Source organism: Cimex lectularius, unplaced genomic scaffold (assembly GCF_000648675.2).
Source record: "Cimex lectularius strain Harlan isolate CLEC.00 unplaced genomic scaffold, Clec_2.1 scaffold17, whole genome shotgun sequence".
NCBI lineage: Eukaryota > Metazoa > Arthropoda > Insecta > Hemiptera > Cimicidae > Cimex > Cimex lectularius.
The window spans coordinates 1,491,520-1,507,531 of NW_019392640.1; the positions used below are offsets into that span (position 1 = coordinate 1,491,520).

The 16,012-nt window shown below is 36.8% G+C and overlaps 3 protein-coding genes across 6 annotated transcripts in view; 2 read left to right on the top strand and 1 right to left on the bottom strand.

Moving 5' to 3' along the window:
- The first annotated feature begins 3 nt into the window (after positions 1 to 3).
- LOC106672178 (protein FAM32A) lies at positions 4 to 3,048 on the top strand. Of its 2 annotated transcripts, XM_024228657.1 has the most exons (4): positions 4 to 95; positions 161 to 247; positions 2,000 to 2,132; positions 2,901 to 3,048. In XM_024228657.1, exons 2-4 carry the CDS (start codon positions 183 to 185, stop codon positions 3,021 to 3,023), a joined length of 321 nt encoding a protein of 106 aa, XP_024084425.1. In that variant the 5' UTR covers positions 4 to 95; positions 161 to 182; the 3' UTR covers positions 3,024 to 3,048. The 2 variants fall into 2 exon arrangements, with proteins under 2 accessions (XP_024084425.1, XP_014258869.1); XM_014403383.2 differs by lacking the exon at positions 4 to 95 and having other exon boundaries at positions 102 to 247.
- Positions 3,049 to 3,195: 147 nt separating this feature from the next.
- Positions 3,196 to 8,509, bottom strand: LOC106672176 (DNA damage-regulated autophagy modulator protein 2-like). Its single transcript, XM_014403380.2, has 6 exons — positions 5,312 to 8,509; positions 5,127 to 5,248; positions 4,821 to 5,047; positions 3,698 to 3,839; positions 3,465 to 3,634; positions 3,196 to 3,354 (listed from the first exon to the last, which is right to left on the bottom strand). The coding sequence occupies exons 1-6, from the start codon at positions 5,377 to 5,379 to the stop codon at positions 3,286 to 3,288; spliced, it is 798 nt and encodes a 265-aa protein (XP_014258866.1). The 5' UTR covers positions 5,380 to 8,509; the 3' UTR covers positions 3,196 to 3,285.
- A 2,008-nt stretch (positions 8,510 to 10,517) lies between these two features.
- The window catches only part of LOC106672168 (angiotensin-converting enzyme-like), an 83,996-nt gene continuing 78,501 nt past the window's right edge, over positions 10,518 to 16,012 (top strand). Inside the window, exons 1-2 of one of the 3 annotated variants that reach the window (XM_014403368.2) lie at positions 10,518 to 11,555; positions 11,638 to 12,116. In XM_014403368.2, coding sequence (XP_014258854.1) covers positions 11,676 to 12,116 — 441 coding nt within the window. In that variant the 5' untranslated portion in view covers positions 10,518 to 11,555; positions 11,638 to 11,675. Of the gene's footprint in view, positions 12,117 to 16,012 lie in introns of all 3 variants that reach the window. The other 2 variants (XM_024228617.1, XM_014403367.2) reach the window with 2 other exon arrangements.

Here is a 16,012-nt window from a genome sequence, read left to right on the forward strand (position 1 = left end):
CAGCGTGTATTGTGAACCTTCGGCTGAATCATTTTTGATGACGTCATTGATATTGTACAACACCTCGCTTTCAAAGGCGAAGTTCCTTAAAGAACGTACTAATCCTCCATCTTGTAAAAGTTTCATTCGGCCAGGTTTATTTATACATTTTACATTTCAGCTCATTCTGCTATTTTTTCACCATGTCCGAGTATGAATTAGGCTCGAGAGGAGCCCTGAAGCTGAAAGGAGACGCCGGGATTAAAAAGTAAGTAGATTAATTATTATTACTATCATTTATTGTACCAGCATAAATACGAAGTGTGCAAATTTTTTAATCTATTCAACTAAAAAACAATTTCTCTGTCAAAAACTACGATATGTGATGAAAAAGTTCAGAAACTGTATTTGGAAAATGTTCAACCGAACAGAACAAGTGCGATGTTCAGACCGAATATATTACGTTATTTTCTTCTTTTTTGCTCATTCTTTAGCCTACAACAAACTATCGTTCTGAAAAACATTGAACATTATTTCGCTATGGTTGCAAAAGCCAAAGGTTATTGCCATTTTATATCTTCGAGTTTGCTTGTAAAAAAAAAATTAAATTAATTATTCTTTTTATGTAAGGTCTTGGCTGAGATAAAAAAGTTTAGTATCACGAGCAGGATTCGAACCCACAACTTTTGGCTCAATACGCCGCTGCTCTAACCACTTGAGTTGTCGTGACTTCAATCTACTCGGACACCAACTCCCCATCGCAACCTACAATCATTCGCATTTTTACTACTTTTTGCCATTTTTCAAGTGTCATGTAATGAGGATTCAATTCTCAGCGACTTATGAAAATGGCCACAGCGAGCTGCTAGTGATATGATTACTTCTTAACTTATTATATTAATCCATTTATGTTTAGTGGTCTAATTGACCATATTAATTAGTTCAATTAAATATTCTTTTTATGTAAGGCCTTGGTTGAGATGAAAAACTTAGTGCCACGAGTGGGATTTGAACCCAAGACCTTCGGCTCAATACGCCGCTACTCTAACCACTTGAGCTATCGTGACTTCGGTCTACTCGGACACCAACTCTGGTTAAAGCAGTGGCATATTGAGCTGAAGGTCGTGGGTTCGAATCCCACTCGTGACACTACGTTTTTCATCTCAACCAAGGCCTTACATAAAAATAATAATTAATTGAAATAATTAATATGGTCAATTAGACCTCCAAACATAAATGGATTAATAAAAATAATTTTTTTGTGTGCTAATTATAAATCAGTTGACGAGTTTTAAATTTAACAATTTACCCCATTGTGTTGTGTTAAATATGTTATACTTGTTAAGACCTGAAGGCATTTTGAAGTTCAAGGCCTACTTTTTCTTCTTTATCGAGGAATTGTCCAGACACTGTTCTGCCGCTCGCTCAGGCCTGAGGATCAGTTCAACATAATCCCTTTGCCTCTAAAAATAGATTCCTGGTTCCTCACATAACCTTGATAGATTCACCATTGAAAATGGAGAGATCGTGTTTTAGTGAACAACATTGCAAACATGTCATGTATAAATAAACCTTGGAGAAATAACGTGAAATGGAGTAAAGGATGTGCAGACATACTGAATAAAATCATAAGCCTAACTTCTTCCAATAAGTTGTGGGCAAGAGCTAGATGGCATTGCGCTCGTTACCACCGTGACAGAAAACTGTTCAATCATTTGCTAGACAGCTATCCATTGAACTGCCCAACTACCTTAACAACCAATATTCAATTTATACAGAATATTATTGACAATTTAGTATAGTTTGCTAGGAAAATCCTTAAATATAAAAAACACATTTCATCCCATCCAGTAGACTGATGAATCTAGAGCCAAATCCAAAGAGAACGTAGCTCAACACCTCTCTGCAGTGTCACGATCCATGTGGACACCCTAATACCACATCTTTTTTTTATGTGCTACCAATAATTATTTTATACTGAGATAAAAAAATATATAAGGAACTTTTTTTTATCTTTCAGGAAAAAAAAGAAGAAGGATAAGGAGAAAAAGATGAAGGTAGTAGAGGAGGCTATCAAAGAAGAAGCTGAGAGGAAATATGAAGTGAAGCCGACCAAAGCTGAGCTTGCCTTTCAGAAAATGCAAGAAAAAGTGGTAAGATTAATTTAAAACCCTAAGGTCACAGGTATGTCTCCAAGCCACATACAGGATACTCGATAGCTAAACACTAGTCAGACATCCACACAATATTTCAAGGATCTCACCGATGTGTTGTTCTGCTTCCCATTTCATGTAAATCATTTCTTAAAAGATACATTGCATGATGGACCCGTGGCACCCGACAGTTTATTGTAGACTGGAGGCCCCTGTTTTCAAAATTTGCCTTTTACATCTTCCTGAATTAGGAAGTTTCATCATCTCTTTACAATTTATGGAAAAATAAATAACAGAAAGAAGGACTATATAACTTCTTAATGATAAGTTGGAAAAACGATTTTTTGTTTAGTTATGCCAAAGAATTGGTAGCGGTTAAAACAGCAATGCATCTTCAAGGGCAAGAATATGATTTAGAAGCTGACATACATATTATAGTGAATTATACACAATTGATGAAACACTTTTCCACTTGAGGGGAAATTGCAGATTCATAGTTGATATGCGTAAGAAGCTAATATCCTACAATGTCATGGAAATACTCATTTCTACATCTAATATCTGCCCATCTTATTCTATTCGTCACCACCCATTAACATTTTTTAAAAACTTTTGCATTTTTGAATGTAGAAAAATTATTAAATACTGACTAATTGAGAGTTTAAAATGTCTGTAGCCTTCACCAAGACCCCATCTTGTAGCATAAAAGGTTAAAAATAAAATAAAACAATGAATTTACTCAAGTAAATTTTTAACTTATGTTTGCAGGAAATGGAAAGGATAAAGAAAAAAGCTTCCATGACTCACAAGCAGAGAGTCGAGGAGTTCAACAAGCATCTTGACAGCCTTACAGAACATTTCGACATACCCAAAGTCAGCTGGACTAAATAAATTCACCTATTTATTTTATATTTAATTTTTTTTTTAAATTTTTTATTGCTAAAGTGTACATTTTTGTATCGATAAACATGCACAGTATGTGCATTCTTGTTTTTTAAATCAATATTTATCATAAGATTGTAAATAAATTAAAGTCAGTTTTTGTATAAATAAAAAATAAACATAATCAGCAAAAATAATTTAATGGAAAACCTCTCTGAAGTTTATAGTATTAAAAAGAAAATAGATAGTTATTTTTATTGCTTTTTATGAATCATGACCCGAGGCTTCTGAACGTTTTGACTTGAACCCCATCTTGTTCATCTGTTTCTCCTTCGACAAGCTGAAAAAGTTAGATAAAATTATATTTGTTTGAATTATTAAAATTATCGAACACCCATTTTTACATTGATAACAGAAATTAAATTATTTCGCTTGTTTTTCTTTGGTTACCTCTAGCTCAGGAGCATATAAGGTGATCTTTTTAAAATCCCAGTAGAAAGTTAGGATGAAACTGCCGAATGTAAGCACTACAGACCATTCGCAGACACTGCTCGCCACATGCCACTCCCATCCCGGCTCGCTTGGCTTCCACTGCAATATCTCGGTGTTGTTAGCCTGTTCTGAAAAAAGTCAGAAAATCAGATGGTAAAGGTTTTTTTACTTCATGTCCCGTCGATTCTCACTTGGTCCGAATTGCGACAGCGCTATGTTTTGCGTGATCAAACCGAGGATGAGAAAGGTGACAGCGGACATCCCTTGGATTCCCCTGATTATCACCATGACCATACCGTGCATCTCAGGAACAATCCAGTAAGATAAGATGACCTAATGGGCCAAAAATAAATTCGAATTATGAACTTATTGCTGAATAATATTTCATAAGACTACCAACATCACTTTCCAGTGACAACTGGAAAATCAGTGTATCTCTTTAATAATGTGTCATCCTGATTAGAGTCAATATTCTATAAAATACTTTTTTTTTAAATATAAATATTTTTTTAAATATTGAATGGCACACATCTTGACCAAAAACTTAAAAAATGCTAGTCTTAAAAATAATATACATAGTGTATATGCAGAAAGGCCACCTCTTATTTAAAAGGAGTAACATCATCAGTGATGCGACATCATGGTGACCGATTCAGGGTCATGAGTGTGGTTTTCAGCTAAGTTAACAATTATAAAAGTGCAATCCGTCTAAAACCGCATTCTAAGGCTCTTAAACGCTCAACAAAGATCTGGGCATATCTTTGGTGACTAGTTCAGGTCGAAAAAAAAAACGATTTGGTCTGTGTAACCTCACTGGCGGTTGCCAGTTGGTCTATCAGCGTTTCGGCTTCTCGCTATCTTCAGTATGTCTCTGTAACGCGTCGGACAGACCAAAATAGCGAGGACAATATCAACTTGTGACATTTCTCAATGTTGTCTGCGGGGCGGTAAACCTGGAGTTTGATCATTTCCGATCTTTTTTGAACAGCACTGAAGCTGGCGAGAAGTTAACGCGTTTGACAGGTCCAAATAGCGAGCATAAAGGTACATTATCGATAGTACATAGTACATAACGACAAGATTTAATACCAATTTGTTAGACGTAAAAATTATTTTAATTTATTTTAAGGTAATAAAGAAGATAAAATGGTTACGAACACGAAAAGAACTGGTCGAACAAGAATGTGCTCACAAGTCACAAGTAGGTGGTAGCTTTCATGTACTGTTCATTATGACAACGAAGATTTAAGAAAAAATAGTGCGCAAATTATTGCAACCTACAAGTCGTTGATGAAATAAAAGTATGAGACGAACCTGAAGTACAATGTACACGGCTGAGCTCCAGAAACAGATCATGGCACCTAGGTCGTGTACTATGAGGACGTTGGTCTCTTGGAAGTTGGCGACCAGATCCAGGCCGACGCACGCCACCAGGCCCGATATCGACGATACCCTGTTGACCAATTTGGCGCATTTGGCCGGAGTCTTGGACCTGAATATCTCGACGACCTGCTTATGCCGTACGTAGATGGCGAACAAAACTGCAAAGTAGTGAAATCACGATGGATTTTTTTTTAAATTCTGTTTTTGTCGAAGAACGGCGATTTCGAAAATGCTTACGAGCTGCAGCAGTCATGTTGAGCATCATGCTGAACAGACAGCTCTCCGGCGGTATCGTCCCAGTGTCGCTGATGTTCGGAAGCACCGGGTACACATGATCCAAACACACCGACCAAATGTACCTTTAAAAAGTTAATCATTTATATCTTTATAATCCTGCAAATTCGTATGTTCTAAACCGTTACGTTGCGATGAAGGTGGCAGGCAGTCCGATGAATATAACGATGGGTATCCATTCTACGAAGGTAGACATTTCAATATCAATAGTTTATTGGAATACAACACTTTCAAGTGTGATAAATACGTTGCGTCATATATAAAAGCTTATCTTTATCGTTTCGGTTTACTGAAGGCTCTTGACAAACCATCGCCCACTTCACGTTTATCATTTACATCCAATACAAACCTTTGGCTATTCCTCCGACTTTCTCTTCAAGGAAAACATCTTTACCCTAGCTATTTATTGAAGTGAGATTTCTTCTTGAAATCTGCGAGGTACGGGATGACCCTACAGCTTGGCTGTTTCCAAATATCCGATCCGTTTGGACTGACATACCTAACAGCGATAGACCAAAACGATCTGAAACACCCAAGATTTAGCTACTAATAGTTTATTTTTTACAGCTCAGAGTAACGAATTTCCAAAAATGTTCTTGAACCATGGTAACAATTCATAATAGAGAAAGAACTAACATGAATTCACTGAAGACGGGTCCTTCCACGGAAGAAGTTAAAATCTCCTAAGCTTTCTTCACAGTCTCAAAAATTTACATGGACTGCCAAATTAAATTACGGTGCTATTATAATGAAAGCTTGGTTGAACACACCGAATCGCATATCGGTTTCCTCTACCAAAGGACAACCATGTCGTGCTCTTTTTAGATTTGTACAAGCGATGGAATTGGCATAGGTCCGAGCTGTCGAAAGCCCCCGTTGGAGCCTAACCCCGCAGAAAGCGATGATCTCCTCAGCATCTGGCTTAAGAGAGATACTAGCGACCCAGCCATATAATGGGATAGATGAACTACCCTGACGTATAAACAGGGGGGTCAGCACAACGGGAAGTGACACCCCCTTCGGGGTGAAAGCCCGATTAAAGCATGGCCTTAATTAACACGTGAGATTAGGTGTGATATATTAGAAAACCTAAAGCATAACGAAAACCCACTGTCAGTACTGCATTTGATTTTATAAGGATTTTTTTGAGACCCTGGCGGCGGTTTGTCTCCAGCCGACGATCCATCTGTGGAGGTACCGCCGAGATCATCCTGATCACTTGATTTCGATGGTTTCTCATTGATGTTTGCAGCTGCCGCTAATTGTCTATTCTAATTTCAATTACTTCCAGGAGATTCAAGTCAGTCATGGAGCATTCTAGTTTGGATTGTCTGAAGTCTTTAAACGTTTGTCTTGAATGATGATCCCCATAGTCCAGAGGCGTATTGCCATATGGGGCGAAGCAACATTCACTAAAACGACCGTCTAGTAGAAATTTACCTGTCTTTTCCTATTGCGCAATATGCTCACCCGATTTGGATGTGGTGTAGTCAGGTCAGTTTCGACTCAAGATCAACTCTGTATCGGACATGATAGCTTGCGGAAATGTTAATGTTGCTTTTTATGCTTCTTCTGTACGTGAATGTTACCAGTGTGGATTTATTGGTGAACCATGACCTTTTGTACACCATCTACCCGACTTAGAAAACTTTGCATATTGGTTTCTGCCTCCTCACATAAAATAGCTATATCATCAGTGATTGAGCTATGATCATTTATTTAATGCTGGAAAGTCATACACATACAACAGATGAAGGAAGGCCCAAGGAAACCGCCCTGCGGAACTCGAGCTGTGATTGGTTAAGACGTCAAGGTATTGCATGAAAACACCTCACATAGAAGTGTATATATACAGGTTCAATTGTAACAACCTATTTTCTGGAGTCGGTCGAAAACGAAGAAGATAATCATGAGGAATATAAGAAATGAAAAATACAGAAGAAAATCTTTCATCATGGAGTGCAACTCGGAAATTGAAATGAGAATAAAGATTAATCAATTATATTATTTATTAATTTATAAATAAGCACATAATCAAAATAAACACGTCGAGATACTAATGAAGATGAGTGGGTAGTAGATTGGAGATAAGGAATATTATGTGAAGAACAGACAGGAGGAAATAAGTCAAGATTAGAACGAACAAAAAAGAAATAGAATTGTTTAAAGGCTAAATATTATTGAAATTATAAGAACTGCGTGACCTATCAACTTAAAATATTTATTTACCATCGATGAAATATGTAGTGAAAAGGGGGCTGAAACGTGACTGAAGTCTTTAATAAAATTGAGATTTAAAAGAATATTATTATAAGAAGAGAAGAAATTTTTAGAGCCTCAGTAGAAAGACATTAGATAGGCTTTTGAAGTGTTTATAGCCAAACCATGAAACCAACGAAATATTCCTGAGGGAGACTCAGAGTAGTAAGGAGTAAGAGCCCTCATGTCCTCAAAATTTCAAGATACATTTTAAAACCATCTAAAAAAAGAAAACTAATAGAAAAAATGAAAGAATCACTATCGTTAATAAATAAAATAAACAATAGCAGTCCTAAATGAGAGCTCTGTGTGACGCCAGAACAGAAGCATGAAATTCAAAAGAAAAGGAAGAACGACAATTAACAATTTGAAATCTTTCGTTAACATAATTTGGAAACCATGCATGGTATGGTAAAGGAAACTAGGAAGCGGGGTTTGTGCTCCCAGGCAGTGCAGCCTTCGGGCATATTGTACCTTCCTAGTTCCTTAGTTCAGTGCAATAGACTCAATCCTTCTTCTTAGAACTATCAGGTCATTGACCGTCGCTGCTAAAATTTCATTCCCTGGATTTTTTTTCGTTTATTAGGTTAAATCTCCATTGAGCTGTTGCTTCGCATTTGAAGATGATATGGGTGGCTGTTTCCTCCTCCTTATTACATAATCTACAGATGGGATCTTTGTTGTATATGCCTATTTTGTGTAGATGTTTTCTCAGATGCCAGTGACCAACCACTCCTCTGAGTTTAGCACTCTCCAATTGCAGCAGTGATTTGGCTAGTTTTGGTGAGGGTTGTTTCATCATAAGTTTACTTGTGTCTGGCGCCGATAGAGTTGATCAACTTTTCCTTTTGTTTTGTTTGGATCCATTCTGCGATGGAGGATTCTATATTCGTTTTCGTCATCCCAAGTATAGGTTCGGGGTATGATCTTGCAGATCCTCCTCCGGCCAGTCTGTCTGCTTTCTCGTTACCCAAAATTCTTCTGTGCCCTGTCACCCGAGATATCAGGTTGTGTTTCCCCAGGTTTTGGAGATTTGAATGATTTACTGACTAATTTTGACGTGATTTTTTTACTGCTAATGCTTTAATGGCTGCTTGGTTATCAGATATTATGAGGATTTTTTGCTAGTGTTACTTCTTTTAAGATTTTCCAGGGCACATGCGTTGATGGCCTATCTTTCTGCTTGTGCATTGCAAGTGTATTCCCTAATGAGTTTGACTGCTCATGTTTTGGGCTTAGACAGAAAATGCCCGATCCGGTTCCTTCGTTTGTTTTGGAGCCATCTGTCCATGTCACTGTATCTGATGATCTCCTGTGTTCTTCCTCTCTTTATTGATTCTCTTTATTTCTTTGATTGTTTTTGGAGCCTAAACGAGCTTTTCCTAGCCTCTCCTTGTATAAATATTTCCAGTGGAGGTAGGTTTAGCAGAGTTTCTAGTTCACTTGTAGAAGTTGTTCTCATTGCCCCTGTGATATATGATGATATATAAACTATACATGAAGAACACCAGATATCTCGTGGATTTTATGTAAAAGTAGGCCAATGTTTATAGAATTAATGGCTTAGATAAAAATAGATAAATGACAAAGGTGATGTTTTGTTTGAAATGCAAATAAGGAGTGTTGCAAAGTAATCACGTTAGTAACATTTGAACGTTGGGGCATAAAGCTATGTTTTCGAGTATTATAACAAGGGTTGCTCAATGTGTCATATTTAATTGAAGGATGCGATTCCGTGGCCCTGTAAAGAGAGCGCGTAGTAATGCAACCCGATTGAGCATTTTCCTTGAGCCCGGCAGCAGATACTTTAGTCCCCTGTTCCGAGTCTTAGAGGAAACAGGTTGTTTTATGGTATATCGTACTGATGGTTTTCTGTCCCTAGCGTGTATTGAGAGTGAATGTATTTATTGACGTGAATATGTAGTGTGACAAGATAGATGGCGGAGTGTTGAGTACCCCATCGACCTCATTTAGGTTAGTTATAAAGGGTGCCAGGCTACTCCAGAGTGGCAAAAACGTTCCTATGAACCATGGCCCGAATTTTCAACCCTTTCGCAGATATTCAATATTTTATGTTTTTTTCGACTATGTACAGTTTTTGTCATCAATCGACACGTAGCGCTTGAACTATTCATTTTTTGGGTAAATTCAAAAATCTATTGAAAAGAGCATTAAATCTCTGTATAACATAAATTAAACGTCTAGAACTTTCAATCTTTGATTAAAAAACACTAACTCTTTCAAAAACTGCTAAATTTAAAATTTGTAAAAAACTAAATTTCAATCTCGTTTGAAAAATTCAAGGTAGCGCTTGGCAAATTTCATAGAAACATCTTCGTTTAACTTTCTAGCGATATACCCTTTCTTTAATTATAATCGAACAAAAATTCAGAAATTTATGCTAAATGTGAAAAAGTGGTGTGAAAAATGGGGTAATGGGGTTAATCTAGTAATTCATCTTTTGTCCTGGGCACATTTTATTTTCCAACTTTAACTCGATCAAAAAACACAAAAGAAAAATGAAACAAAACACAGAAAAAAGAGTCAATACACATAACAAACAACCAAAGCAGAAAAATTGAATAAAATATCTATACTAAACGCAGAGAAAAGAAAAAAGAAGTTGTAAAACCCAGTCAAAACAAAAAATAGAAAAATTCAACTAAAAATCAAACAAAACACATAAATTAGAGACTATAAACATAGTGGCTCGGTGTGTCTCACATAATAGAGGCATGTCATGCCTTGGCTCCATATAGAGAGCGTGCAGGCATGCCGCCGGATTTAAGAATGGTTCTCGGAAACGGTAGCGAGTTTCAAGGTCCCCTGTTCCCCTTTTTATGGGAATTGGGAATTTTTTATTGTATACCCGACAAAATATGAGTTATGATTCTGTGTTTTGCATGTGTGAGTGTATTTATTAGCGTGAATATGGAGGGGCTGATGATGAAGTAACATCTCCATCGCCGCTCGAGCTGTGTACGTGATTTGGGTCGATCGCGGAATATTTATAAAAGTACCCTATCAACGCCAATTAGATTAGTTTGTTATTGTATGCAGGTCGATGGAGGAATAATGAGTGTCTACCAAATAGAATGAATGCAATGTATATAGATGTGAATGTATTTATTTGCGCGAATGCGTATTGAATGAGTGTTGTAATATTGCGCATGCGCTCGGGTCTGAAATGGCCAAGAAGTCGGGTGCCCCTTTATATATATAAAATAAATAAATCAACATAGTGAACAACCAACTTACGTTGAATTTTTATTTTTATTTATTTTTTTATTTTTTGTGAAAGTATAGCGTGAGAGGCTGAATATTAAGTATCTCAATTATGTTAGTTATATAATAGATGTAAAGGATGATTGAGGAATATCGAATACTCCACCATCCTGAGTGTACGTATTTAAATAAGGACGAATGTATTTAAGGCAGAGTGAGAGTGTGAACGGATTTGGATTTAGGTAGTGATAGAGTTGGGGGCTGATTAGCTAGACGTTGAGCCTTTTAGCCCAATTTTTGCATCTGGACGGATAAGAACGAAGTCTGACCCCGGATTTTCAAGTCCTGCCGGAAATTTATTGTCAAGGCCCAAAAGCTGGAATTCCCGGTGGATGGCGAAAAGGATAGACTCAACTCTCGTGTGTATTTACAATTATATTATTTATTAGTTATAATTTCGGTACGATTCGTAAGTTCACAGAAAGCTGGTTACTCTTTAAAACCAAACGAGCAAGCTAATAAATTGTACGTCAAGTTCGCCCCCTGTAAACAACACCATCTTTTTAAATAGGGATACACCATCCTGCAATAACCACCCAGAACGTCTGCCTCGTAATGTCAATGTATAAAAATTGTTCGATATTGATGCGTATTAATTATAAAATAATTAAAAATTTTCTTTAAACCCAAAAAAGGGCAAATGTCACGGGATTAAACGGTTAGGTGTACGTGGAGAAAGAAGACACGAGGAGGAGAGGAAGACCTCTTCCTAGCGTGTGAAGGAGGCCCAAGGCAGCATTTTACTTTGCGCAACTTCACGGGCCCCACCACGTTCGACCTCTCTCTACTACGTTATCACTCCCCCCAGGTGGACGGCTTTATCTGCAGGTCGGCTACTAGTTTTCTGTCATTCGAGCCCTACGGCCAGTGTAAAACTAAAAACTGCTTAATACAGTTATTCATATGGCAGGTTTTTTAATTTGGCTTCTGCTGCCGCTGCACTTTTCAATGGGTTGTTGCGAAAGGCAGGACGGCGGCCGGTCTGACCCTTTCAGGTACGTCGACCGGGAAAGGAGTTACCGGGTGAGCGAGAGCCCTCCGAGGGACGCCGGCGTCCGATTCCAGGAGTACGATCCTCCGGGGCGGGGCGTCTACGATTCCAGGACGAGGGAGAACGAAGAGCTCCTTGGGCGGTTCCTGGACACCCAGGACCCGAGGTACTACAACGCGGACAGGTACCCGGAGAAAAAGAGGCCGGACGTGAACGAAGAGGACGGAAGGATCAGGGACGGCACACCGCCGGGATTCAGGACGGACTTCATCCCTTCTAGAGAACTTATAAACTTACTATTTCAAGCTGACACCCTGCTTTCCCAGCAGTGCACGTCCAACGTCGACGCACAATGGGCATTCGAGACGAACATCAACGAAGCGACGCAACTACAAGCTGTAAGTACTTTCATTCTTACACACCCCTCAGACAGATTTACCACCCAAAAATGGCTTTTTTAAACAGAAATCATTAATCTTTAATAATACGCTTAATTATAATTTAATACTTAACTAATAACATCGAGATAGCACATTTGGGAAAATAAGGGCAGAGCACCATATCTTCTTGATCGGTTATGATCTATATTCAGATCATAATCCATGTCTTCACTTCAACTACCATAGTTTTCCCCTCAATTTTTAATAAATAATACTTAGCAAATTTAATTCAATTCTAGCCTTTCCTATCGGATAAATAATAAATAAAATAAATCACTCAAATTGTATTCAGTCTGATTGATAGACAACTTATTGAATTAAGACCATTGTACCCTATATATGATAGTCAAGAATATGGAATTTTGAGAAGAAATAACTAACTTATAAAATGTATATCTAACTAGTTTCAACTTGAAAAATATTATACTAATTTCTCATAGGAAAAAAGATCCAAAAAAGCCACAGATTTGTCTATTGTCTGATACTTCTTTCGACTGTGAACTGATTCAAGTTTATATTCTTTCACGCAAAAGTCCAAGCTTAAAAATACGCGCTTTGTGCTTAAAAATATCGATAGTTTTAAGTTTAACTTTAATTTCTAATTATTCAGAAATCGTGAGATGCGGTCTGGTGTGATGTAGCTTTCAGAAAAACATTTTCTTTATCGTGCCAACGTTTCGATCTTTATTGAGATCATCTTCAGGGCTCTTGAACTTTGAGCCCTGAAGATGATCTCAATAAAGATCCATAACCATAACCATCCCTATGTTTTTCTGAAACCTACATCACACCAGACCGATTTCTCGAATAATTATCGATTAACGGTCACTAATCACCGCACATTTAATTTCTAAAGACAGATCACGTATCTCCCAATGTCTATTGGAATTGTAAAAAAAAAAGTTTCATTTTACACTCAGAAAATTCATTATTAAGATTGTTCAGCTTTTCAGAAAGGAAAATGTAATAAATACAAATTATCTAATGGGCTGGCAAGTGTATTTAATTTACGGTGTAAAGACGTGAACTTGACGGGCAGGGCGGGATGAAGCTGTCGGCCAAGGTCCGGGCGGCCTCGCATGTTTCGCCATCCAAGGTGTGGGAAATTCAACGACCCGGGGGATGGAAACGGAGGAGCAGGAGAAAAAGCGACGGCGAATATATTTTCATACAACAATAAGATGGGGGGGGTTTCGATTTTCCTGTTTAAATTTCCCATAACAAATGGCAATACGTAGATAAAAAGAAGAAAGAGGAGAAAAGAAGGAAACAAAGGCTCGTTGTGTCTATTAGCGGACACAGATAAAAGTACTGACAAAAGACACTAAACAATAAATAAGAATGACATAACAAAGTACAACACAAAGATGAAATATCATTTTCAAAAGGCCCTTCAAAAACAAAGAAACAGCAAACTTTTTTGCATACAGAAAAAGAAGAACGCACGATACGCCTAGCTGCCAACATACTAGAAAAAAAACTATCCACATACAACATATCGAAAAACTGATTAAAAATAAAAAATAAAAGAACCACACTAAGGAAAAACGACCTACTCATTACAAGAACTGACAAATAATATTTTCTTTTCACTGTATAAAAGACCTTATAAAGAAATTTCAAAAAAACATAATTAATTCTGTCAAAATTACTCTCTCAAATAAACAAAAATGAACCTAAAACACCAATTAGTAATAAGTAAGAAGGAAACAAAGTATCGTTGAATCTATTTGCAGACACAGATAAAAGTACAGCCAAAAGACACTAAACGATAAATAAGAATGACATAACAAAGTACAACACAAAGATGAAACATCATTTACAAAAGGGAACAAAACCGTTAAAAAAAAGAAACAGCATTCCTTTTTTGCATTCAGATAAAAAGAATGCAGAAAAAGAAAGAAGAACGCAGGATACGTCTAGCTGCCAACTTACTAGAAAAAAAAACTATCCACACACAACATAACGAAAAACTGAAAAAAATAAAATGAAAGAACCAAACTAAGGAAAAACGAACTACTCATTACAAGAACTGACAATTTTAACTTTTCACTGTACAAAAGACCTTATAAAAAAATGCCAAAAAACATAATAAATGCTCTCATAATAACATTCAAATAAGCAAAATGATCCCAAATCACCAATTAGTAACAAGAACGGAAATGAGATAAAGATACTGGCATCTTTAATAATGCAAAAAGTCTGGTGCTTTTTCTTTTTAATCATGCTGCTATTAACATAATGGATCATCGTTGGATTAAGCCTTGGAGTATTTGGTGAAAGGATTCGGTTAATTGGGGTAGTTTTGATACCTTTAGCTCAGGAGATCCTTGTATCAAAGTTTGGATCATCACTGGAGTTTTTTGTAAAAGGATTTAATTAGTCTAGGTGCTGTTATGATCTTAAAGTAAAAAAATAATAGATAGCAATGGGAAAATAGTAAGGCAAATACTTTTTTTACAACGACAAGACTATAACAGGTTGAACTCCTTGCTTAAAAACAACAATATACAAAAACCGAACACGAAAATGGGAAAAAAAGAAAGAATCATATTGACTCGCCTGAGGATAGACCACACCAGGCTGACACATGGGATGTAACAGTAAAGCACATATTAATAGAATGAGAGGAATTAGCGCCGCAATGAAGAAGGTGGGGCCTGCCTGCAGATTTTAAACAACACAGGAATAGTTATAATAAAATATGTTTGGATGTCTGAAGATGATAAACGTACATGTTGCACCTATCGAGTCCTTTCATTTATATATTGAAATATTATACTCAATTTTGAGTGAATGTATTTATTAGCGTGAAAGTTACGGTATTTTTGTGATGGAATATCGAGTATTCATAAACACTCCAGAGTAGTCTAGGTTATTTAGTGTTATATTTATTTGCAGTGTGATAGGAAGGTACTGGCGTAATCAAATACCCTGAAGACTACCCTAGTGTGTGAACGAATTTATTTGCTTGAGAGGTTAATCGTCTATGGACACGGTCTGTAGAATATCGAGTACCCACAGACCTGTCGAACCAATTAGGTTAACTTAGGATAGTGAATGCATGATTTTACTGCGTGTGAATGTATTTATTAGCGTGAATATAAGGAGGGCGTCAAAGTGTCAATCTCCTTGCCAGGCTCCCAACCAAAGGTTTGGACTGTACATAATTTTAACGTAGTTGTAGCGGTGTCTCAGCAGTATATCGAGAAAAGTTGAAATCCTTACCTCAGATAATCTTTTAAATAGCATGAATGTATATTTTAATCGTTTTAGTTGATTTTAGTAACGGTTGGAAGGGTTAAACTTCAATGATAAGGGTTATAAAAAAACACTGTAAGGAAAATACTGAAAACTAACAGATATCATAAGTAACTAATAAATAAAAAGAAATAGAAAAATGAGTTGCAAATTTAATCGATAGAACGAAAGATGTACAGAGAACAACACAGACATTTGAATAGATCACAATCACATAGAAAAATAGACTTAAAAACTAACCAATCTATTTAACAAATTTCGTTCAATTAATTAATCTTTATGTAAGGTATTGGTTGAGATGAAAAAGTTAGTGTCATCAGCGGGATTCGAACCCATGACCTTCGGCTCAACTGCGAAGTCACGATAGCTCAACTGGTTAGATCAGCGGAGTGTTGAGCCGAAGGTCGTGGGTTCGAATCCCGCTGGTGATACTAACTTTTTCATCTCAACCAATACCTTACATAAAGATTAATTAATTGAAAGAAGTTATTTGGTCAATCGGACACGAAATATAATCTATTTAACAAACTAGGCAACCTTAACTAAAAACTGCAATAGAAAACCCATGAGACATGGGTAAGACAAAAAGGGCA